Consider the following 25,672-nt stretch of genomic DNA (forward strand, 5'->3'; position numbering starts at 1 on the left):
CTCTACGGAACGTATATTTTGTAAATGACCAGGGCAAAATGCGGGAAGTTAATTATCGCTCTGCGTCTGTGATCACGATTATCAGGCATGGATTATTAAATTGCTCGTTAAAAGTTTGCGCACCTTTCGCCGTGTCACGGCATCCACGTTAATTTCGCATAAGAGCAACATGTACGACAATAAAACTCGATAATAAATATGTTTCCTAGTACCAATTAGTATCCTTTGTATTTGCTTTGCCCGTTATCGCTAATGGTAGACGTAGAGCCCACTCCGACCCCACGAACCTCTGTAGTTTATCCGAAACTCGATTAGATGATTAGAAAAAAAAAAAAGAGTAAATTATTTGTTAGTATTTATTGGTATTGCGTAGTTGCATCTCCTGATTGTTTCTGTACAGATCTTGGTACAAAGCTGTACAAAGCTTGGTAGTTGTTAAACATTGCTTGAACCATATTTCACGGTTATTCAGTACCTCACAAGACAGAAAACTAGACAGAAATTTCTTCACAAATCATTTTTCATGTAGGAGAGAAAGTTTATAAGGTGGATTACATATAGCGTTACAAGTTGCTTTATTACAAAATTGTAACAATTATCAATTTTATAAATAATGTTACTTCAAACTATAAAATGTCAGATGCAAAAAATTAAAATCTTTTAAATTTTTCTAAAATGACTGTTAAAAAGATAAAGCAATCATGATTGATTTAATGTAATAGTGTATTTATTAGTCTTCTTTTCTATTTGGATTAAAGTCTTTATTTAATCCACCCTGTATAAGTTCTCAGACGATAGAAAAGCGACACAGTCAATAAGCACACAGATCATTTTATAACGTCTTCTTTTCGTTTCTTCTGATTTTCATCGTTGATACTATCACCTGCAGAGGATGGTAAGTTCATTAGAGCATCCAGAAATCTCCAGAATTGATTCGATACGAAGATCGACACGAATAGCCATTCCAGATCGTCGATATCCTTGCAGATAGATCAATTATGTTTCCGAATAAAATTTCAAGTAGAACAAGTGTATATTCGAGCTACCTTCTGATATATAACTTAGGTAATCTGCTCGACGAAAGCGAAGTTCTCGATTGGATGGTGAAGCAGAAGACGGATGAGAGTATCGAAGAGATCGATCGTGACACCCTGAACAAGTATATCGAGACGAAAGAATTCCTGGCTGTTGTTTTCTGTAAGATATCATTCATTTCTTTGTCAAAAATAACGCGATTTCATTACTTTCAATGTACACTGGTAAGTAGAATTAAACATTCACTTAAGTAGACAAGCAGATAATTTCCAAATTTAAGCTTTCAATTATCTATTAACGCTATTTCAAATTCTGTATACAATGTTCTAAGCACCCCATGGTAGTCAACGTGTAACATTAATTATAAATATTATCAAAGAATTTTATAAGAACGATTGCTTGACGCCTGCACCCCCTCAAGCGATCAAATACTATTTTAACACCCTATTGGTATTATTCAAAAGAATTCAATTTCAAATAAAAAGGAAAAAGTGCATGCAGAAGAAATGATTGCTTAAGGGGTGAAAATCGGGTGGTAACGAAATGAAAAAAGGAAATCTCGATCCCGTAGACAAGGAGGAGGATCCAGAGAGTCCTAGAGTACTGAGGCACGTCGAACTGATCGACGACGAGGCTGCTGAGTACGGTATAAAGATTGTCAGGATGAAGGATCGTCTGATGGCGAAGAAGTACGGTTTCCGTAATCCTCCTGGTATCACGTACTTCCGCAAAGGGAAGAACATCAACTACGACGGGGACATCGATGACGAAGAAGAGATACTAGATTGGTTGACCAACCCCGAGAACATGGAACTCACCGATCACATAGAACGAATCAACAAGAAGATGTTCCATAAAATACGACAGACGACCGACTATTTGGCTGTATTCTTCTGTGAGTATTTCAATTCTTCGTGTTTCAGAAAAATTATTATTGATAGCTAAATTTCTTTAATTATATTATCATTTAAATGGCACCTAAAGAATTATATTTTTACCTGATCCCTGAAGAAAAATTTCCCAAATTTCCATGGTTTTCCGTAAAATATCATAGAAATGTATTATAAAGGATAGAAATAGGATAGAATAGATGCCGTTTTAGTAAAAAAATGAAACTTTCGAGCGTGTCGAACGCGGTGGCGCGCGTATGTTTAGACAGCAACGACTGCAAACAGTGTGGCAGAGTACTGGTCGAGATCGAGCACATCGACGACGAGGCAGACAGCGCAGGAATCAAATTCGTGAAAATCGATGACAAACAGCTAGCTAAACAATTTGGTGTCTTTGCGTTACCTGCTATATTGTTCTTTAAAATGTCCTCTAAGGAACCGGTCATCTATGCAGGTACGAACCATGTATCATCTCACTGTTAATCAACCCCAATTCTAATTTTGAATTATTCATTTTCCAGGCGATCTGTACGATGAGGAACAGATTCTCCAGTGGTTGATGACGCAGAAGGATCCTTCCGGTGAGGTAATCGAGGATTTGGAGGGAGAGGAACTCCTGAATTTGATAAGAGAGTCCGAATCATTGGCGGTGTACTTCTGTAAGTCTGACAGTCCTTCATCAACGGCCAACTGCCAAGCAGGAATGTATCACTAGCCTGTTGCGTGGCAATTAATTTTATTCAGATATTTCTCATTATTCATCATCAATTTCGCTCTTTTCATATATCAATTAGACGTTAAAATGATTCATTTTTTCACTTCATTGATCAAATTATATTATTATACGAGCGGATTCGTCTCGTTCCATATATCATTCATCCTCTCACGATACATTATCAATTATCATTTATCAATGCTGAAGAGAATAACTGCTGATCGTAGCCAGCAACTCGTCTGCGTATATTTATTCCTGCTCTGGAAGCAACGGCGTTGAATCGAAGCATCAAGTGTTCTCGTTCGATTCAATAAAGTACAAGAATCAAGATTAAGGTTGGTGCACATGAAATGTCATACGACATTTGCGACACACGATTAATATTTCTTTTAATTACTTTATCAGCCCGACAAATATCCACCGCTTTTAGTTCACAAAAAATATATTAAATTTCAAAATAAAAATTTTGTCAACAAAGAAAAAGAAAATGACATTTCATGTACACCGATACAATGTACATACATTCATAATTTATTTGTATTTTTTTCTTTTTATAATTGCGCTTATGTGTCGCAATAGTTAAGTACAGGTTTAATATTCTGTAAATTGTCCTTCGTCTACTCTGCCTCTCGTTGTACATACATATGTTTCTTTACGATCGTTGCTGTTTGGCCTTTCTCTTTCTCTCTTTCTTCTTTTTTCTGTGTCTGTTCTATCATCTTGTGTCTCGTCCATACGCCGTACACGTTGTCTGCTAATGCCGCAGGGAACAGAACGCTTTGTGACTTGTGTCAAGCAAAATATCAACGCAAGCAGGCCCGGCACAGGGAACGCAGGATCGTCGAACACGAAGCAACCGAGGAACTCGATGGTACACGTGAACACAGACCAGGAAACGATTGAGTTTTCAACCCGGTTTTCTCTCTTTCTTTAACGATCTCTGCTCTAGAATATGTGTTCCAGATAGTTCATCCAGAATTCATCTCCGTGTGTACCCTGAGCACCACCACCATCCACATTTTTCTTCTCTTTTTTTCAATTTTTATAGAATTTTTGCTTTTGGATTATCTTAAATACGAATTCTTCATTTGGGAAAATATTTTCATTTTGTATCTAAATCTTTTTCTCCTTTTTGCAAAAACTGCTGTTTTTCCAAATTTTTCAATCACTTTGCACTGTCACACACAGGTGTACCTGCACGATTAGAGAGCATGCACGAGAGAGAATCATAGAGCCAGACAACAGAAGCGCCATAGTGACCCTAGAGACCCTGCTGATCAGCATGCCAGCCTTTTTCTTTTGTAGTGTATGTCCAAGAAATGGTGCAAGCACTCGAATGTGTATACCAAAATTCTACGACCATGGTATTTTTCGATAGATCTTAGTTCCCTTTCGAGTTAGTTTCGTGAACGACAGAACGCTTCGTAGATCATCGTCCACGTGAACGCAACAGCCTGATCTATACCACGCCATCATAGATACTTCTTCAAGGGAAATTCGTGAATTTTATAACGATATAGTTTTTCTTTAGACGCCGACGACTGTGACCAGTGTATGGGCATACTGGAGGAGCTGGAGAACATTGACGATGACTGCGACAGACATGGTATCACTTTTGTTAAGACTCAGGTGTGTAATTATATTCTATTTTTTCATTTGTCAATTATCACTTATTCTATTTCTCTATTCTCTGCACTAGTGGCGGCTGATAGCTATTATTTATGGGGGTGTAGCTCTAGAAAATTTTTAGTCTTTGTTTTAAAACACCAGCACTGCGGTAGCGACAGTGCTCTGTTTCCCGCGCAGCCTCGTGCGCAGCTTCCTATGTGCGCATGCGCACGACAGCCAATCACCACGCTGCGCCACCGCAGCGCTGGAACTGTGGAGCGCACAATTCCATACAAAGACTTTTGTATCTTTTTCATAAACTGGGGGATGGCTACTGACATTAAGCTTAAGGATTATATATTGTACGAGTATAAAGAAAGAATTAAAGAAAAAAGGACTCATTATATTAAATGTTATCGATAATATCAAGTGGAAATAGGGGATGCTGCAATTTCACAGTGCCTATACGCGAGCCGCCACTGCTCTGCACTATTCATCCTCTTCTTTACTGAAGAACATTTTCAAGTTTTCTTTTCTTTCTTAGGACTTCAAGGTGGCAGAAGATTATGGAGTCACGGAATTTCCAGTATTAGTGTACTTTGAAAAACAAATACCAAATGTGTTCGAAGGTTCGTAGCGCGAAATGTAATGTTTGCAAAAATAAAGAAAAGAAGAAACATGAATTCTTATTCTATATTTTAAATATTTTTATGTGTAGGCGATCTGGCAGTGGAAGAAGAGGTTCTACAATGGCTGATCACTCAGAAGACAGAGGATCGAATCGAACTGATCACTAGAATGATGTTGGAAACATCTGTCGAAGAAACTCAGTACCTTGCAGTTTACTTTTGTAAGACTTATAATTTATCTGAATCGTTCGATGATTAGAAGAAAGCATAAAATTATATAATTCCAGATAAACAAAATTGTCACATATGCGACGAAATTTTGGAAGGATTGGAAAAGATCGACGACGAGTGCGACGTGTTTGGCATTCACTTGGTAAAAATTCAGGATCCCCAGCTAGCCAAACGGTACTCCATCAAAACGTACCCTGCGCTGGTTTATTTTAGAAACGGCAATCCTCTTTTGTTCGAAGGTTTCTATATATCTTTCTAATTCTCATATCTTTTCAATTATACAATTCCACATTAATCAATTCTAATAATTTTATATAATAGGTGATTTGCAAAATGAAGAATCGGTGCTCGAATGGTTAATCGATGACGACAACCGAGAACTAGCGGATGAAATTGAATCTGTTAACGACAGGATGCTGGAGAGACTTCTTGAAGAATCTCCCTTTCTCGCTGTCTTCTTCTGTATGTTATAAAATACGTTCAATTTTTTTTTAAATATATAAATATTTTAATAAATTATTCATTTATGTTTCGATTAGACGACGAAGACTGTCCTGAATGCGACGAGATCATGGAAGCTTTGGAGAAAATCGACGGCGAGGCAGATTTATTCGGTATCGATTTTGTCAAGGTTTTCAGTCCAGAAGCTGCCGAGAAATATGGAATCCTGAATGTCCCTTCTCTCGTTTATTTCCGTAAAAAAACGCCACTTATTTACGACGGTGATCTGACCCAAGAGGACAAGATTCTTCAGTGGCTGACTTCTCAAGATGTCTTTGAGATCAAGAACGAGATCGAGGAGGTGAACAAAAAGATGCTGGACAAGTTGCTGGACGAAAACGAGTTCCTTGCTGTCTTCTTTTGTAAGCGAATCACAAATCAATTTTATCCTTATTCAATAATAAAAGATCTCTAAATTGTAACAATAAAATTGTACCTAGACGAACATGACAGCAGAGAGAGCGAAGAAGTGAGTGAAAAATTAGAGAACATCGATGGAGAAACTGATAATTTGGATATCACGTTTGTGAAGATGGCGGATCCAAGATACGCCAGGAAATGGGGTGTCACCAAACTTCCTGCCATTGTCTACTTCCGCAAGAGATTCCCCAGTATTTATCGAGGTGAATTTCTTGAAATTTTTCAAAGTTATTCTACGATTAATTAATGATTAACAAAGTCAAACCCATCGTGATCTTTACCTATGAGACAAACCCATCGCTACTATTAATGTAATAGAACTAAAAATTGTCTTCTTTTCTTTAATAGGTGATCTTCACAAAGAACAGGATGTTCTCGAGTGGCTACGCAAGAACAGGTACCGTCAACCGGAACTAAACATCTACATGTACATGCTGGTCGCCATAACCGTCCTGTTCGCCATGTACACCGGTTTCCTCTTGTCCTGTTTCCGCTCGGAGCCAACCGCGCCCGCAACGCATCCGAAGCAAGCGTGAAAACTCGTGTGAAAGGAGAGCCGGGAAATGAAAGATGAAACAGAGAAGATGAGAGAGCGAAAGAGAGTAAACGGACTGTTGTTGAGTGAATGTACAATGTCGTTGATGTTGCTCCGACTCACTTTATGTAAGATTAACGAGGGTCGTTCGTCAGGAACGATGCGACCTGACTCGACGAGGACGACGACGAAACCGGTCGTTTCATTACCGACGACCAGCCATATTTCTTTTAGAAGAAGGCTCTATTTCGTGTCGAGAATACTATTGAAAATATCGTCCGTGAATTCCGTGAGCGCGCGCTATGTTTTGCTAACGTGGACCAAATCCGTCGTGTCTTTTCTTTTTTTATTTCTTCTCTCTAGAAAGCTATAGACCTCTGTCAAACGAAAATGGCGCGAACGACTTAAGGGGTTGCGAGACACGCATGATATTGCTCCAAGTATTCCAGACGAAGTGTTAGTGTTTATAATAAGTGTAATATTCATTGCTACACGTTTGCTATACTTCTGTGTCACGTTTATCAAATTACCGTATCGTGAAATTTTTCTTTTTCTTTTTTTCTTTCGTTCTTTAATTATTACTTTTACTGTGTCGCTTTGTAACGAATAGGGGTGTATCGTATATATCGTATTCCGACCATTTTTCTATTGATTTGCGAACCACGAAAGACTTTCTTGCGTTTTTAGGGTGAATAAAATTGATCCAAGCGTGTACGTTATTATTATTTGCTATTTATGGATTGTTGCTAGACGACGATTGTCGATCATTAATATATGTTACAACAATTTTCACTGTCATCGCCGGCGGATTTTTTGACAGCGGTCTTATTTTATCCATGTACATAATCATCGTTGGTCCACGCGCATTACCTTCATCACCAAAGTGATTGTCACGATCGTTTTGTTCGAGGACTTAAATCAAAATTCACAATATAGATATAATATTAGTATCTTGTACTTTGATTTAAATGTCTGGTTTTATTAACGATCTGCGTGTCGTTTCGGGCGAAAATAATCACGACGATTCGATCGTCATCGACTTCCGCTGAATATACGAGAGGGCTAAAGTGCCTGTCGACGTCTATATTGTCAGAGAAGCTTAACGATGTCAACATAATAAGGAGGAATAAAGAACGAACCATTGGACCAATTCCAAACCGTTAAAATGCCACTTCCATCTGCCAATTATAATAAATAATATAATAGTGTGTACGATGCGTTATACATAAAAAAAGAGAATACCATGATTTTTCTTTTATCTTATGTTCTACTCGTTTCTTTTTTTTTTTCTTCTTCGTTTGACTCTGTTCGAAGAATTTATTATAATATACACGAATACGTAATTTAGCTCTTTTGGATACTTCTTTGAATTTAGGAACTTCGCACATGTATTCGATTGAATTTTCGAAATATAAATGAGACTATTTTAACGTGCTTCTACCTGACTTAATTATCCTGACCTTTCTCTCTCCTTTCATTCTATTTTATTAAAAATCAATTAAAATCGACACTAGACCAAAAAATTATTAAAATAACAAAATTGTATTTTAAAAAGACCGCAATAAATCAAGTATCTTTGAACTTGGATTATAGCGTCATCTATACACAAATGGCGGAAACTACTCAACAATTTATCGTTCGATTTTCTTCCTCTTTTTCATTTATTACGCTTTGAGCCAGTGACTACAGATGGAGAAGATTGGGCATGCCTTTGTTTTCGGGGGATCATGATTCGGGGTGGTCCCAGACACTCCCAGATGAGATTAGAACTGCATGCAGAGACACCAACGAGAGACTGTTCAGTCTCACACTACCCGTGTACCACTGTAAGCACTTTTGAAGTAAGAAATCGTAACAATTTTAGTTCCTGTTTTTACCACCAGAGGGCGCTGATCCGACGTCGAAATTTTAGTTCGCATTTTTGCCGCCAGAGGGCCGAAAATTTTGCATGATTTAATTCCCTTTTTTACCACCAGAGGGCGCTGATCCGACGTCGAAATTTTAGTTCACACTTTTACCGCTAGATGGCCAAAAATTTTGCATGATTTAATTCCTTTTTTTGTCACCAGGTGGCGCTGATCCGACGTCGAAATTTTAGTTCCCACTTTTGCCACCAGATGGCCGAAAATTGTGCCTGATTTAATTCCTTTTTTTGCCACCAGGTGGCGCTGATCCGACATCGAAATTTTAGTTCGCATTTTTGCCGCTAGAGGGCCGAAAATTTTGCATGATTTAATTCCTTTTTTTGCCACCAGGTGGCGCTGATCCGACATCGAAATTTTAGTTCATATTTTCGTCGCTAGGGGGCGCTGTTTTTTCAAGAAAAATTTTGTATATAAGGATAAATAAGTATATAAGGAATAAAGGAATGTAAGGCACCGCAAATTGTAGGGAATAGAGTGATTTGTGGGATGCAGGGCTATAAGGGAAGCAGGATTGTAAGAGGAACAGACATTTAAGGAACAGGGAGACATAAAGGATTGAAGAGTGTAAGGGATAGAGAGGTGTAAAGGATAGAGGGATGTTAAGCAGGGATGTAAAGGATGCAGTGATGAAAGGGATACAGGCATGTAAAAAATGCAGGGATTTGAGGGTAGTCCCTGCGAGGTCCATGAAAAGAATGAAAAAATAAATAACTGCAAAGGGAGACCTTGGTCCATAAAGAGTAGGAATAGGATAAACAATAACTGGGAAGGGTGGTCCCCACGGGGCCCATAAAGGGAAATAAAATAATAAATAATTTGGAAGCGTGGGTTTGACCCATAAAGGAGGATAAAATAATAACTGATAAAGGTGGACTTTAGTTCATAAGGAAGGATAAAATAATAAATAACTGGAAAGGGTGAAGCGGAGCTCATAAGGAAAGATAAATTATTCTTTCATACTTTTTAGCACATTTTGTTGTAGAAATGAAGTATAAGTTATTTTACACTTTTTAGCGCATTTTGAAGTCACTTGTATTTTTTATTAAAAATTATTTTATCTGATAAATACTTTACTACACGTGTTATAATTCGGCTTATTTAATTGATTTAATAACATTTACTGGTTTAGATTATCATTCGATAATACTGATTAGATTATCATAGATTATAATTATATTACATTATAATGTAATCACTTATTTTTATCAAAATATAATAAAAAAGTATGATTGAATGTACCAAAAGTAGCAACTGTATGCGCAATACTCGTTAAAAGGATAAGCTATGTTAAACAAACCACGTGCCGATAACGGGCTTACTTTCCTTCTAATAAATTATGATAATTTTGTAAACCTTTCCGTAATGATTACTTTTTATTTATAACTTATTATTTTTTTAATATAATTAAAGTACTTGACACTGAGAGCGATAATACCAATAGAAGTCAATAAGGGTAAGATACGATCAGATAACGGATCAACAATTAGCAATATAAAATGGAAAAAGCAGAATGAGGAAAGGTAGTCGAATCATTGTCGATTGATCGTTCAGCATCATTCGTGTACTATGGCAGCTAAAATTCAATTTCTCGTTTTGCTGTGCGTTTCGGCGCTGTTCATAAGCGGTTTCGCAGACACCATCGATGACGAGTAAGTTTACAAATTATCACCAAATAGACGATTGCCCAAATAGTAAAGAATTTGATGAAAATTAAATTTTTCATTTTTTGCGACACAGAACAGACAATGTATATCATGGGACAAAGACGAACATCAGCTCGCTAGTCGACGGTGTATTGCCCATGGTTCGTGAATACATACAAAAGAACGAAATGGACCCCATGAAATTGGACAGCATACATCAGGACCTGGTATTTGTTTCTTCTACATTCTATTAAACAATACTTCCTAATGAATCCTGAATTTTCATAGAATGAAGATACTGAAAACAATTGAGATTTCTTTAAATTCGAAGCCCGGTTCTTTTACAGCCAGGTTTACCCATACGTCACAGAGGGATTAGTTTGACAAACGGACGGCTTCAAGGGCTATCGGGCATAAGACGAGTAGACGACACTATTTTAATTTCCGACACGAATGTTTACACCGTGGTTGCCACGATGGGATTCGATGTACTCGACGTAAGATGAACAAAATACTATTCAATACCGAATGCTTTCGTTCTGACAATGAGTACGAATTGAACAAATGTATTTTCTTCGAATATTTTTAGGGTACCTATGACTTCCTGTTCCAAGATTTACCCATTAAGAAACAGGGTCAAATAAATGGACACTTCGGCAACATCGAGGCAAGAGTGGTAGCAGATATAAGCTTGGAAGACCACCGAGTTATTCTACGTGCGGTCAACATCGTAAAAATCGAGTAATTATTATTACCTTTGCGTAAAGGCTTATTTTAACCCTTCATCTTAAATTCAAACTTTCTATACTTTCTTAATTAGTTACTTGACGGCTAGACGATGTCCATTTAAATGTAATTTTTTTTCTAGTGAAATGTCCATATCCTTCAAAGACCAGATAAGCGAATCCACGGTAAACCTTATAGTCAAACATATCGCAAATCGTTTCTCTAATACAATTTTATCCGCGCTGGAAAAGCAGTTAGTGAAGATCTCACAACGATACCTGAACAAACTGCTTGATAAGCTTCCACTGTCGGCTGAATTTATAGCTGACAACAACGTTTCCAAATCTATACCAACTTTAGTCAACTACCCAGCAGGTGATTTGATGTACAGTGCCGTACAAACGAGTTCGCCCTCATTAATGTTTCATATACACGTCTGTGTAAAAACATAAAAAATATGATATTTTATTTAACCTTTTTGCAAAATATAATTTCTATCTTAAAGGTGAATTGTAAGAAGAAATGTAATGAAGTAAAATAAAGATGCCCGCATAAGGGTCTGTTTTCAAGGGAACAGAAGTATTGGTATATTTATATAATAGTTAGAGAATTTACAGCGGACCTAGTTATGAACCTGGCAGGAAACTTTCCTGTGATTCGACTACCTTTCTTCATTCTGCTTTCTCCATTTTATATTGCTACTTGTTGATCCGTTATCTGATCATACAGAGGTATTCCGGGGAAGGGATAGTGAGATGTCAGGGACGCAGAAATATAAGGGCTGCGGGGGTATAAGGAATGCAGAGATGTAACAGATGCAGAAGTATAAGAGATCTAAGCATGTAAGGAATAGAGGGATGTAAGGGATGGAGGGATGTTAGGGGTGGAGAGATATAAAGGATGCAGGAATGTAAGAGAAGCCGTGATGTAAGGGATGCAGCGATGTAAGAGATATAAGGTTGAGCTCCGTGGAGAGAAAAGAAATATTAAATGACTGGGGAGATTGAGCCAAAGTCCATGGGAATAAAATAATAAATGACTTGGGAGAGTGGTTCCCATGAGGCCCACAAATGGGGGTAAAGTAATAAATAAAAGTATAGTGGGGCAAGACACACACGAAGATAAATACAGCAAATGAAATAAATGCAGAAAATAAAATAGGGGTACATATATGTTTAACAGATAGATCCGCACACCTCAGCAGTCGTTATAAAACTGAGGGGGTTTCACATTGCTCGATGGTTGGCAATGGTGCCCGATCAGCCATGACGTTCCCCTTCACCGCCACGGCCAACTACCTTTACTTTACTTTCTTCTTTTTTTTAAAGTGGTGAAATCTTGCATAAGACCCTCTCTGACCCCTGGGAGAGGGCGTTAGTCGTACTGATTAAAATCCAACGGCGACCAACCCTTGCGCTAAAGGAGGGCTCTAGGACCTTACGCCTTACGTGTATTGCTCCGGAGCCCACCACACCTGCTACACAAGTACTTACTTACTGTTCAAAGATTGAGGGTATATTAGAGGGACGGCACAGGGGCAAAGGGGGCACTTAGCACGCCCCGCATTGTCGCCACGTTTGATCCTCGCGTTCAAAGTTCACCGCGCCGCATCGTTCTCATTGTCAATTACTTTGATTATATTAAATAACTAACAAGGACGTACGTACAGGGTGCCTTTTTAATTAAAAATGTTACATTATTACTAAAAGGAAAAGTCTACGGTCCTCGAATACTTTTGTTCTCGTTTCAATGCAAAGTCGTATTGAATACAGCTTGGGGTATGAGTGAATATAAGTTTGTCAAACAACTATTTTAATCATTTTTCGTTCTTGTGCTGATTTTGACTGATTTTTCAGAAATATAATCAAAGGGAGTAAAAATTGTCTTTTCAGTTATCTGTAGCCCCTGTAGCCAAGCAACCACTGCTGCATCCAGTGAAAATCAAACTGAAATTCAAATTGCATTTTATTGGCAGCCTTGCGTGAATTGCGGGCAACTTCAAGTTCTACAGTTGGCTACCCCGAGATGTTGAACGGTTGGCAACTTCTTTACCTAGCGGAAGAATGGCGGACGCGTAAGTACTATTGAAATCTTTCAATAAATCTGTAAACATCCTTTATTAGAATGCCTATAATATTTTTGAAATGTATTTTTATCAATCCTTGTTCAATTCTTTATTGGATGAATATTGTAGTTTTTTTCTTTCTTGAACAAATGATAAATTATACTTCTCTGCTGACAAGTCATACCATTCATCAATATGAAATGAAGTGTAATTAATATTTCATCACTAAAGGCTATTAGTTTTTTAATAGAATGTTGTTTTTTGTTTTACATTCAGTACAATTTGTATATCTATTTAAAACAATCATCGGGAACAGTATTGTTGAGGAGAGCCTAACCTAGCCTAACCTAAATTACTTGTACCACGCGACTCGTTCGTTAGAGTTGAATGTATAATTTTTAATCATTTATGCAGACCGAAGGAAACAACGGCCCCTCCCTCTAAAAAGCTGCCGGCAGTACCGGAGTCGGTACTTAAGAGAAGGAAAACCCGTGAAGCGGTGAAAGCTGCACGTCTTCAAATATCTCTCAAGGTACTTCATTTTCCTACAATGTTTCACGGTTGTTCCATGTATAGTAGATCAAGAAATAACAACTATTTATTTTCAGCAACGTGCAAATCAATACAAGAAGAGGAAAGAAATCTTCAAGAGGGCTGAAAATTATGTCAGAGAATACAGAAGAAAAGAAAGAGATGAAATCAGGTTAATGAGACAAGCGAAAAATCGCGGTAACTATTACATCCCTGGAGAAGCGCGTCTTGCATTTGTTATCCGTATTCGGGGGTGAGTTATTATATTTTTTAAATATGATTTTATGCAGTTAGTGTTTATTTAGTGTATGATGAGCTAATATTATTTCAGTGTGAACCAAGTTGCTCCAAAAGTACGTAAAGTACTTCAACTTTTCCGCCTTAAACAGATCAATAATGGTATATTTGTGAAGCTGAATAAAGCAACAATTAATATGCTTCGTATTGTTGAGCCCTACATCACTTGGGGGTATCCAAATCTGAAGTCGGTCAGAGAGTTGATTTACAAAAGAGGATTTGCTAAGATTAATAGGCAACGTATTCCTATTACAAGCAATGCTCTCATTGAGAAGAAACTTGGTTAGTATTACTTATTAATTATACATTGACAAGTCCATGGAAGTTATATTCATTCAGTTATGTAGCTTCCTTCCATCTTGTCAAAGAGTAATTGAATCTCTATATAGCCTTTTCGTATAAATTTACATTCTGGTTGTTAATGATTCATACAAATTACATTTATAATTGAATTTAATTATTAATAATTGAATTTAATTGTTACAGGTCGTTCCGGCATTATTTGTGTTGAAGATTTAATCCACGAAATATTCACGGTGGGATCAAAATTCAAGTTTGCAAGCAATTTCCTGTGGCCATTCAAGGTATGGTATCCAGCACATAACGTCAGATTCTTTATTGGCGACATAGGCATGGTTGTAGAACTATTCAATGTTCTACTAACCTCCTACTATGTCGTACAGTAACACGAGTTTCTCTTTATGGCCTGCATATAATTTTTGCGTCCGTCAGTCAAACTCAAACATTTCAATAATTATTTAAATAATTATGATTTAATCTTTGAATTTTCAAGCACTCATTTCAATCTTTTATTTTTAGCTTAACACACCCACTGGCGGATGGCGTAAGAAGACTAACCACTATGTTGAAGGTGGTGATTTCGGAAACCGTGAAGACAAGATCAATGAGCTTCTCAGGGGAATGGTTTAAATTTATAAAAATCTTGATAAATAAATGTTTAAATACAATAAGCTATTTTGTATTGATTTTTACTGGGGGTCTGAAAGGATATCCGGATTCATTTTATCGCAAGCCCTGATAATTATCTCCTATAGAAATTCAATGCTGCAACAATTGTTTCAGTAAACTTTATTTACTTCCTAAATACAAAACTATTGTACTATATCACAATAAGCTATAACGCGTGTACGGAAAATGATGCAGGTTCTTAATATAAATACTAATCGATAAAAACGTACAACAGGTCGATCGATAAATTTCTTTTCTCACGAAAAAACATGATACATTGTCCTTTGTTTATAATACTTGCATTCACTTAAGAATATCGAACACAAGGTAAAACCCATGTCTCGGTTGTCCAACAATAGAGTAACATTTCCATTTCCTGAATTTCATTTTTCATTATTAATATCGATGATCGGGGAAGATATATGCAAGTAATGTTCGTAATACTGATACACGTGAACAGACTGATGCCTGTTCCATTTTTATTGTTATTAATTATTGTGTATTAAGTACCGGAGACTGCTTGTACTAGAATTTGAGATAAAGGATAGCTTTGCATATTAAGAATTTCTTACTGTTGCAAAAAATATTTTTGATTATATTCACCATCAAAATTTTAATTGATTTAGTTATCCTTTCTATATCAATTATTATATTTCTTTAATAAAAATGTCTGCAATTTCAACGCGAAAAGACTGTACGTGTAGTAAATTTGCACCTCTGAAAATGATTCTTGATTTTTAAATCGTACAAGTATATGTTCGTAAGTTATTTCAGCACAAAGGTGTTAAATGATCATCTCATTGACCTCTCTTTTCTCTTCTTGCTTCGTCTCATTGATTACGATTTAAATCCTCAGTTATAAACGATCGGATTCGAAAGCTGCATTCGCGACACCGTTCATCGTACGAACTTCCGTCTTTTTCTCGCCGATAATTTGCCATTTCTCAGTCTTCGAATCACTGTCATCTTGTTCCTCAGCCTTACTCTTTGCTTTTTTCTCTTGCTCCAATAGCTGACGATCTCTTCTATGTTCCGTGTACAACCATCTGTTAATCAAACAATAAATTCATTTTCCAAAGTGTTGTTGATTGAGACGATGGTAACCAGGTAATGGCAGTACCGGAAGTGGAAGAACTTACAAGAAGGCGAACACGGCTGGCATGGTCAGACAGGCGCCGACGATGAAGAACGTTCCCGGAAATGTTTTCATAGTGGCAGCGTAAATGGAACTGTACATGGGACCGTAAACGAGAGGCATCATGGACTCACAGACACCAAACAACGAGTTCACCTTGCCTGTAAATAATAAGGAGAATTAGGCTACCGTGATACCGTGAGTTTCTTTTACCTTCAACCCTGTTTTAAAGATCAAATAACGGGATTAATACATAGCTGGATAAAACAAGAAGAAGAAAAAGAAATCACTGTTAACTAAATGGGTTAGCCTCGTTAAACTTCAGTCTAGACGAAAGAAAGAAATGCGGAAGTGTTAGTATGTATTCTAGGTTTAGTTAGTTATGTTAGTTACATTTTCATATACAAGGTGTTCGACAACAGGTGGGCAAAATTTTAAGGGGTAATTCTAGGGATGAAAATAAGACGAAAATCAAGAATAACGAAATAGCGTTTGCGGCTTTGTTTTCCAGTAATTAACGTTTAAAAATTCGAGTAAAAAGCGCCTGAAACCTGCAACCCGCCTAGCACCGACGTCTGAACGTCAGGTCTGCAGGGGCCGGTACAGTCATAACCAAGAATCATTGAATAGTAGAAACTTACCTCGTGCTATTCTGTTTCTCGGTACTGCAGCATTCGGCTTTCTCTTCTTGGTTATGACTATACCCATCCCTGCTGACCTGACGTTCAGTCGTCGGTGCTGGGCAGGTTGCAGGTTTTAGGCGCTTTTAATAGGGATACTTTTTTACAGAATAGGAAACGAATGATCCAACCATGAAGTCAATTCCTAGGCTCCTTTTTGCAGAAAGCCTTTTACGCATTGACTGACGGATACAAAAACAAATTTTTTGCACCCTTGAAGCTATTTCCTTTTTTTTCTCATAAATTAACCAATGTAATTCATGTTCCTTTCACGAGTACATTCTCTTTCCTCGTTCAATTTCTGATCAGTTAACGCTTATCTTTGCCTTATATAAGCCGATATTTTGCTAATTACATAAACCAACAGCTACGATCTAAACGTTTTCACGGTGTAACGGTACACGTTACGCGTTTACACAGTAGCTTTAGAAAAAAGTTGTTCCGCAATGTCATTCTACAATGTCGAGGCAATAAATAAATTGCATTTGCATTTACTCACCTAGCTCGTCGGTTGATACTAGTTTCGATGCTATCGATCTCATTGCTATAAAGGATGTTCCATTCACGATTTCGACGATAGCAGCTGTAACACGAACGTAGAAAAATTATTCTTATCTCTCTGATGGCATTTATGATATTTATAGACGTTGCTGAAGTACTTAAGTGATTTGTTTCCTGAGTAATTCAAAAACGAATAGAATCTATTATTAGATACTAATGTGCTTTATTGAGAATTTAGAAAAATTGGAATATTATTAGAACATGATATCAGTCTAATGACATTCATTTTTAGCTCCTTTCTTAAATCTTTAATATGGCTTATTGTAAATTCAATATTTTACGTAATATTCCATCTATAACCTTTAACTACTATAACTTTTTTTAAATACTTCAGTAGATTATTCAATGTCTGCAATGACTTTACCTAAATAAATCATCCAGTCAGTGGTGGCGAAGGCATATACGAAACCAGCTAAAATCTTGCTCATCGAACTCATGATACCAACGATAGCATCATCAATCTTCAAAATGTGACTAAACACACCGACTGATATAGCAGTACCTGCAAGAAATGATTGTCTTTTTAAACATCCTTTCCTTTCACCTGCCAATCTTCTGTTGATTAGTATAGAAGTTAAGAAATCTTCAATAATTACTGATTGCATAACTTTCATCATTTTTATATCCTTCAAGTAAATTGACGGATAAATGTATTTGAGCTGCCAGTATTCGTGGGAAATATAGGTTTCTAGGACTACAGAATTTGTTCGGAAACTATGGTTGACAATTCCGGTTGGCAATGACACAATTGATTACATAACTGATTCCGGTTGCTTTCATAGTTCAATTAGGCAACGAAAATGCTCGTTCAATCGTGCGAGGGATTGCGGTTCCATGGAGGTCTTTAGGAAGAATAAAAAGAATCAAAAGAAAAATTCATTTTCTATAAATTTGGAATATAATAAATATTCTAATTTATTTCAAAAAGAAACGTTTTATCGCAAACTTTGCGAAACCTTCGATCATCTGAAAGCACGTAACAGCGTCGAAGAAACGGTAATTTAGAAAGAAGTATATAATTCAAGGAGATTTATGTCTACATCGTTGCATAGTTGCATCGCGCCTTGATGCATCCTTGCAGGTAAAGAGGAGATGCAATCTGACACGTTGCCTTCGATTCTAAACAACATTTCCATTGTATACCGTGGAAAAAAGAAGGAACTGAATTTCATTATGGAAATCGATGGAGGAGTCGTGTTTCTTTATAAGATCGATGATACTTCCTGGTTATTACACTTCAGATATTCATGCACATATATTTCTGGTAACGAAGCTGTGGTATCTTCAAATGGGGTGCTTGGGATAGATCAGTTTCAAGAATTTAAAGAAACTATCTTATTTGCTTACCGATTAAATTCGTTACCATTGCGAATGTCGTGAACATGCTGAACATCACTTCGTTCCAATGGTACCTGTATCTCATGTACAGGTACATCACTGCCATTTCACCTGAAACAATAATTATTCACTCATGGTAATTACCTATTAACCCAGTGAACTGTAAAATGAAGAAAGAAAAGAATTTCTACCAAACATTAACCCTTTTACTATGGAAATTAAATTCTTCAAAATTACCACTAGAAATATGTAGTTCCAGCTATAATTAAAAAAATAAATAAATTGCAACTAATTACAATTATCGTAACGAAGCCCGGTATGCCAATACTTTTTTTGATTAACAAACCGATGACTCAGCTGTTTAGAAAATAATGATTTCGATTGTGAAGAACAAAAAGAACGATTATTTCATTTATTTCAAACGACGACCAGTTTCTAAATTGCAACCTTTGCAAACCTCGAGTTGCACTGTTTGAAATCCATGTGGGTGGATCAATTCCGTCTATAAACAGCATGAAAGATCATGGTCAAAACGTTTTTCAGAATTGCCGTGCCTCTCGTTTAGCCTTATTTAAACAATGTTGCTACGTGATCCGTAACAGCTTTCGAATTCAAGTTACCAATCATAAATTAAACATCAGGAGCGATTCGGCTCATTTATTAAAAAATAATTATGCCTTTCAAAATGGACATCGAAAAAAAAACGATGTTGTGACGTCAACTAGTAATATTCCTCCAGCTCTTCCAACATTATTAAGAACAATTTGAAGAATCTTATGGATGGAACGATTCAAGAGGAATGTTGTTTAAAATCCTTATCGTCAATTAAGCGATGCAACTATAGTTTACATGAATATTAAACAAAGAAAAACTTCAGCTCAGAGTGTGACTCTGCAATATCCAAAAATCATTTAATCCTCCACTGTACTAAATATGATTTCCTCCGCAACAAACATAAACTAGAATCTTCACTCAAGGACAGCTTAAAAAACAGTAAAATTCAGGACTTACTTAAATTTATAAAAGACACCAAACTGATAGAACAGTTAAAAAAAAAAACAAATGACAATTATCTACGTTCTACATGTGTTGTTTAGGTATTCTAAAAATTATAGGTTTAAAAACGCTGACTGAATCCTTTTTCATCGTTCTTTAAGTGTATCTTGGAATACTGTTCCTTGCAAATTCATCTCTTTATTATTCGTGTTCGTGTTTTTGCAAGAGCTTCTTTCTGTAGTCATGGAAGAATCGTGTTTTATTGAAAAGGAAAAGTCATAGTACACGATGATAGGAGGAATTTAAGAGGTTCGTTGTTGCAGTAAAAATGGATATTAATGAAATTGAAAGATATTGTTTTTGAAAAAGTAGAATGGAAGGACGATCGTTAGATAGAAAAAGAAGAAACGACGCGATAATGGGCTATGATGGGAACGATTAAACAAATTACTTGATGAACGAACTTGTATAACGATGTGTGTATCCTTATGTAATGTCGACTAATAACGAATCGAAATTGCCATGAATAAATTCGTGTGCACAGTACATTACACGGTAATAAAATTATTCCAATCTATCTTCGAGGGTATCATCGCCTGTCTGATCTATTAGATTGTTAAATACAAAATGATTATTTTATTAGAGAAACTTTTAACAGCTATTAATTTAGAATAATTTAAAATAACAAGTTAAAGAAACATGATTTATTTTTAAATCCATTGACAATGAAAAAGAAATTTGCCAATGAAGATTCGTGAATTTTTCTCTATTAATTATGATTATTTTTTTTTTTTTAATGAAACGATACAGTATTGAACAATTGGAACTCTTCGAATCACCAGAACTGGATTTATTTCCGACGGTCAAAGATCTGAAATTACATCAATCTACTTAAGTAATCAGACCGTATTAGCATACTACGAATAGAATCTAGTTCTAAATAGGTGTATTGACTTCACACGTGCACTGTCAGTAATAATTTTGACTGTAGAGAAATCTTGGGCCATTGTGCAACGCCAACAAGGATTTGATTAATGGTACAAGGATTCGTGCGTCGACACCTATCAAGTGACATTTCTATTTTTTTTCTTTTCAATGTATTTATTTATGGCAATTTGAACAACTTTCACCGATTAATAAACTCGGCCACACGTGCCACGCGCGAACCAATGTCGAAAGAGGGTAACTTGATCGAATTAAAGGCGACGCTTGATTTAATTAGCGTAAACCAATTGTACAGTCCAATTACACAATGTTTCGAATGATTGGTATTAATATGCCTCTCTCCCATGCTCGATGTATTTACAGGCAAATTAAGTGACCTGCCATTCTTGAATTAATTATATTAATTAATTCGAGACGTAATAAAAATAAAATTAGAAAAGAATTTTATTTGTCAATTTGTAATCTACAAATACCCTGTAAATCTTTTAACATTTTTGACCCGTGACATTTAAAGGTTTTTAAAGAAACGTAAGAGGATATTGTGCAGTAGCAATGGAACGTTAAGAAATAGAAAATTTCTGAAATATACACGAACGTCTAATTATTAGGCTTTGAAAATCAGGAAGACGACCATTAGACGAAATTGTTATATGCAGCATGATTACTCACGACGCTCTTTGCAGCTCGTATCAAGGGAATAAAGACGTAACGAAACATTATAATGTCCGGCGGTATTAGCGGTCTAATTAAATTATGACAAGGACGCTTCCCTTGAATTCCCTGTTGCAATACGAATTCGCGATGCGCTAATAATCCGTAATCGACGGATGCAACTGCATTGTCGTTTAAGATTGGCATCGCGGTTGTTTAGAGAAAATTGAGGACACTAACAGTTGAATTACTGTTCCTTCAAGCATAGAAGTACCATATCTTATGAAAAAGGAGAAGAAAAGAAACAAATTGTCTTTTCACTCTTGAAGGATATTTTGTAGGAAGTTTCTTCAAGGATTCGATAAAACGTTTAATCACAAAACATAAACACCTTACCTATAAATTTTTATAGATAAATCTATAAATGTTCTCAAGAAAATAGTACAGAAAAGAAACTGCGTTTTCTGTAAATAATTGTTTTTTGAATATTTTATGACTTTTATGCTGGAGTGTACCAATTGAAAATGACAGCTTCTTTTATTTTATACCAAAGTTGTTTCTATCATTTCTATACCAGTTTTCCGGCTTTCCCGTAGCCGAAATGGTGCAATTACCGGTGGAAATCGTGCACGTGGCATGATTACCGCAGCAGCGGTAGCAGGATTAATGTGAGTTACGTGAAACTCTTCCCACTTTCATCTGGACGTCGATAGAGAGAAACTTTTTGTTCGCTGCAGGCTGGATTATCGTATCTAAACGTGGAAACGTTTCGTGAAAGTCGATGAAAATAAGAGTGGTAAATCGAAGGAAAAAACTTGGATACTCCTTCGAAGGAGGTACCATCCTCTGCCAGTGTTTAGAGGATTCAGTAGAGCGAAGAAATAATTACTGGCGATAAGCTTCGTCGAAAGAGAAATCGAATGCTACTGGTGAACGAATAGAGAAAAAAAAGATATTTAAAATAGCGAGCTGTAAATAGATACACTTCGATAACATAAATTAACGAGAAAATAAATGAATGTATTTAAAAATTTTCTTAATTGATTCGTGGCACTGATCATTGATAAATTTCAGTGATATTCCAACAGATATTTTAAGAAAGCAACGCTTACCATAGAGAGGACCGATCACAACCATAACGACAACCATCAGCACCAGCACCCTCTTCTGCCTATTATTCCTCCCTTTCTTGAACGCCACCCTAAACGTCTCTTCGATATGCTTGAACGCGAAGAAATCAAGAATCGCATTGCACAAGGACATCTTCTCCGGTTGTTTCAGTCTAACTTTCGGCGCCTCTTTGATTACCACCAGACCGTAAATAAAAGTCAACACGTAACACACGGTGGATATACCAAAGACACCGTAGAAGCCAAGTTTCAAGTACAATATCCCGGACAACGCCATCCCGATAGGCACACCGAGGGACAAGAAAACGTTAGCAGCACCGATACGAAGCGTCCTCGATTCCACCGACGTGATCTCCGCGATGTAACTGAAAACACCCATGAACATGGTGAACCATCCTCCGGTTAACGCTGGCCACAGAGCCTCGAACACTCCGGTCGCCTCCATCGAGACCTCGTGAAAGAAATAGGTGCACAGCAGCATGCTGACGCTGCTGAGAAACTCTCCGACGATTGGCAACAACATACAAGGTTTCCTTAAACCGGTACGATCGCTCCAGGCGCCCATGAAGAGGATCAGAATCGTCGGGAGACCACTGGTCAGAGCTGTCTTCCAAGTCTGCATGCCAGCTACCAGCTGTTGGACAGCGGTCTCTTCAGCCTCGTAGCCTGTTGTATTTCTTATGGACAATGCTGTGCAAACTTCGTCGGAATAGGCTAGATTCACCCTGCAAGCCTTCTCCAGGCTGAGGTTCTGGGTGGCCAGGGAGGCTAACATGCAGGGGATCACGTAACAGGCGATCATGGGTTCCACGGTGATATTACTGGTGAAGTAGGTCCATTTCTGACGGAGAGTCATAGATTTCCAAACGACCGCTTGATCGGACACCTGGGTCACCGGTTCCCCTCGCTTCTTCTCCATGGTATCCGTGGATGTACCGTTTGGAACGATGTCGGACATCTTCGCGGAGGTAGCCAGGTTCTATGGAGTCTGCTTAAGTATTTTTCGTAAGTTTCTATCAAGATATCGACTGACGGACTTTACTTTGATCCTCCTTTAATTTGAATTCAACATAATGATCCAGTGGCGAACAGACAGACACAAGGTCAATTGAAATCTTCGGGTACGTCTGAAAGGTAGACACTTGAAGATAGAATTGAGACGGTCTTAATGGATGTCAGGTTAACGAAGTTCTCCGAGGATGGACCCTTAATGTTGTTCTTCGACATTCGTGTCATGCGAGCTGTCGTCCTAGGTGATGGATTCTTCAGGATCGTTCTTGTTCCTCGGTTGGAAACTTCGTTGATTTTCAGCCGGTCAGTTGGAGACCGTCTGACCGTCTACTTCTGGCTAATGCACCATTGTGCATTACGCGTGCTACCTCTTTTCCCACCTTCTTCCTCTCGACCACCTCCTGAATCGGTTTTGCCTCCACTACTTCGTGTTCCCTCTATCCGATCCCTCGGAGCATCTTGGTTCCTCCCGTGCGGGGAGATAGCCAAGGGTACATCCACCTAGCCTCATCGAAACATCGTCGTCGACAGAAATTGTTTCTCTGATGACGTCTGTTCGTACTGACCACGCTTCCGGTTCCGCTCTTAGCTCTTTTCGGATCAAGGTTAACTTCTGTGGTCGCTGAACGGGGATATCTTCGCCTTTTCAAATGGAATTTTTTCATTTTTAATTTTTCTATCTTAGAATTTTACAAGTTTAAAATAAAGGTTTAGAAAAATTCACCCTCGTTCTTACTTATTGTTAGTTACACTAAACAATGGATTTAGTTTTAATTTTAGAATGTATCTTGTCACCTGTTTTTACCATTTCATTGCGAATAGATGTGGGTCAAGAAGAAACTCGTTTGTTGCACTGTTTTGTTCCTTTATTCGGCATACATCGCCGCCTTGGAATCGTCAGGTTGACGTTCTCGTAATCTTGAATCTACATTTGAAACATTTGGAATTCGTAACGTCACTTCAGATGGTCGGATTAGCTGTACCAATTCTCTCCTTGAAACTATGCCATCTTGTAAACATCGTGTTACATGTTAATCAACTAAATAATTAACACTGAAGAGAATCTTGGGAAAAAAGTCCATTTCTTTATTATACACATACCTTGGTTTTTGATTCAATTTTGAATAAACATTTTATTCAACATATTGGAATTATAGAATGCTCCAAGCTTTTGAGCAAAAGTGTGCCTATTTCATTAAAGATCCAACTCCAAATATTTATTTTGAAATTAGGAGTAGAAAATTTAGAATTCGTAATAAGGTTTCCCCGTGTTCCATAACAGTTAGTCATCTGGATTTTTTATTTATTTTAGAGTATAAATTTAATTTTAACATTATCGTACACGAAAACCTTGGAAATGAAAAATTTTAATTTCTTCTTTAAATGAAAAAAATCAAAGGAAGACAACTGATTGATATTCCCCATGAGTAAACAATGATCATGAGGATGTGAACTTCTTTTTCCTCAAACCACCACCGTACAACCACCTATTTCGACCCCAATTTCATTGTCCAAAAGACCCGAGGCATACGTAAACAGTGAGCACCGTTGAAATCGTCATCTCTGGTAGGCCAGAGTCGAGGTGCCGTTTAAATGTGGCAATTTGTTGATAAAATAATCACGAGTGACTGTCTTATCTTCTACGGCTGGAGCCTATTTCATACAGGGCCGTCACCAGTGGCCACCTACAACGATAAATTAAAGAGATTGTATTATATCAATTCCATGGTTGACCTGTCTTGGTCCGATAATCACGTTTTGTTGGCCTGGTCAATTGTGACGAATTGCCAATTACGTTTGTTCGTTCATGCTCGATGATCTTGAGTATTTTTCTAGACCTTCGGCAGCTACCTTGTTCCATAGAAATTCGGTCAATGTTACGTTGTTCCAGTTGATTAGCAATTTTTTAAAAATAAATATTAATCATGGCCCCAAGCCTGGTCGTTCGAAGGAACAGAAACGAAGGATCCAGGGGGGGAAGTTTCTTGAATAGGACCATTCCTCTTATGGAGAATCATGGGACTCATAAGTTGAATCTAGGATTCAACTACGGCCCTGTCACTCAAGTTGGCCGTATGACGTCGTCAAGTGAGTAATGCTCGTAATTCGAGCAATGCTATAAAATATTCGATTCAAAGCTATAACAGACCTGTTGTTTTCGTGTTCCACCGGCACATCCGTTATCCACGCGTGTTTGAACTCGGAGCAGAAGGAAACGACCCTCGAGTGTCTCTCTCAGACTTTAATCAGCTCTGATTGATCGTCTTATTACAAATCTCCCTATGATTTTCGGTGTTATTAATTTAAAACAATCTAAAATAATTTACAGAAATTGATTTTTCTATTACACTTACCAATTATAAATTGCGAGCACTCTTCTTTGGAATAAATACATTAAAACGAGAAACACTTCAGGATAATTAGAAAAAAAAAAAAAAAAATTCCAAAGATTACCCTAATTTTCAGGAAAAAATGGAATACTTTATTTTTTGTTTCGACGAGATT

General features: G+C 37.1%; 4 protein-coding genes across 14 annotated transcripts in view; 3 read left to right on the forward strand and 1 right to left on the reverse strand.

Annotated features, from left to right (window-relative positions):
- hlk (hulk) overlaps window positions 1-7,853 on the forward strand; it is a 33,601-nt gene extending 25,748 nt beyond the window's left edge. For 2 of the 4 annotated variants that reach the window (XM_076688725.1, XM_034318593.2), the window contains 13 exons: window positions 1,066-1,197; window positions 1,607-1,930; window positions 2,191-2,379; window positions 2,447-2,584; window positions 3,407-3,511; window positions 4,172-4,269; window positions 4,793-4,877; window positions 4,967-5,098; window positions 5,165-5,347; window positions 5,430-5,570; window positions 5,648-5,971; window positions 6,050-6,232; window positions 6,378-7,853. In XM_076688725.1, coding sequence (XP_076544840.1) covers window positions 1,066-1,197; window positions 1,607-1,930; window positions 2,191-2,379; window positions 2,447-2,584; window positions 3,407-3,511; window positions 4,172-4,269; window positions 4,793-4,877; window positions 4,967-5,098; window positions 5,165-5,347; window positions 5,430-5,570; window positions 5,648-5,971; window positions 6,050-6,232; window positions 6,378-6,565 — 2,222 coding nt within the window. In that variant the 3' untranslated portion in view covers window positions 6,566-7,853. Of the gene's footprint in view, window positions 1-1,065; window positions 1,198-1,606; window positions 1,931-2,190; window positions 2,380-2,446; window positions 2,625-3,406; window positions 3,512-4,169; window positions 4,270-4,792; window positions 4,878-4,966; window positions 5,099-5,164; window positions 5,348-5,429; window positions 5,571-5,647; window positions 5,972-6,049; window positions 6,233-6,377 lie in introns of all 4 variants that reach the window. The other 2 variants (XM_076688724.1, XM_034318595.2) reach the window with 2 other exon arrangements.
- Window positions 7,854-9,983: 2,130 nt separating this feature from the next.
- Window positions 9,984-11,437, forward strand: LOC117601472 (uncharacterized). The gene is made up of 5 exons (XM_034318213.2): window positions 9,984-10,138; window positions 10,227-10,359; window positions 10,480-10,629; window positions 10,722-10,873; window positions 11,001-11,437. The coding sequence occupies exons 1-5, from the start codon at window positions 10,056-10,058 to the stop codon at window positions 11,308-11,310; spliced, it is 828 nt and encodes a 275-aa protein (XP_034174104.2). The 5' UTR covers window positions 9,984-10,055; the 3' UTR covers window positions 11,311-11,437.
- A 1,410-nt stretch (window positions 11,438-12,847) lies between these two features.
- On the forward strand, window positions 12,848-14,722 carry RpL7 (ribosomal protein L7). Its single transcript, XM_034318644.1, has 6 exons — window positions 12,848-12,932; window positions 13,338-13,455; window positions 13,532-13,707; window positions 13,786-14,033; window positions 14,238-14,335; window positions 14,571-14,722. The coding sequence occupies exons 1-6, from the start codon at window positions 12,922-12,924 to the stop codon at window positions 14,679-14,681; spliced, it is 762 nt and encodes a 253-aa protein (XP_034174535.1). The 5' UTR covers window positions 12,848-12,921; the 3' UTR covers window positions 14,682-14,722.
- A 289-nt stretch (window positions 14,723-15,011) lies between these two features.
- On the reverse strand, window positions 15,012-25,659 carry LOC117601627 (putative peptidoglycan muropeptide transporter SLC46). 8 transcript variants are annotated; one of them, XM_034318636.2, is made up of 8 exons: window positions 25,317-25,561; window positions 24,923-25,018; window positions 22,139-24,852; window positions 18,444-18,545; window positions 17,461-17,598; window positions 17,035-17,118; window positions 15,860-16,016; window positions 15,012-15,766 (listed from the first exon to the last, which is right to left on the reverse strand). In XM_034318636.2, the coding sequence occupies exons 3-8, from the start codon at window positions 23,112-23,114 to the stop codon at window positions 15,577-15,579; spliced, it is 1,647 nt and encodes a 548-aa protein (XP_034174527.1). In that variant the 5' UTR covers window positions 23,115-24,852; window positions 24,923-25,018; window positions 25,317-25,561; the 3' UTR covers window positions 15,012-15,576. The 8 variants fall into 8 exon arrangements, with proteins under 8 accessions (XP_034174527.1, XP_034174525.1, XP_034174528.1 ...); XM_034318634.2 differs by having other exon boundaries at window positions 22,139-25,447; window positions 25,522-25,659; XM_034318637.2 differs by lacking the exon at window positions 24,923-25,018.
- Window positions 25,660-25,672: the final 13 nt, after the last annotated feature.

Source organism: Osmia lignaria, chromosome 6 (genome assembly GCF_051020975.1).
Source record: "Osmia lignaria lignaria isolate PbOS001 chromosome 6, iyOsmLign1, whole genome shotgun sequence".
In the NCBI taxonomy this organism is placed as follows: domain Eukaryota; kingdom Metazoa; phylum Arthropoda; class Insecta; order Hymenoptera; family Megachilidae; genus Osmia; species Osmia lignaria.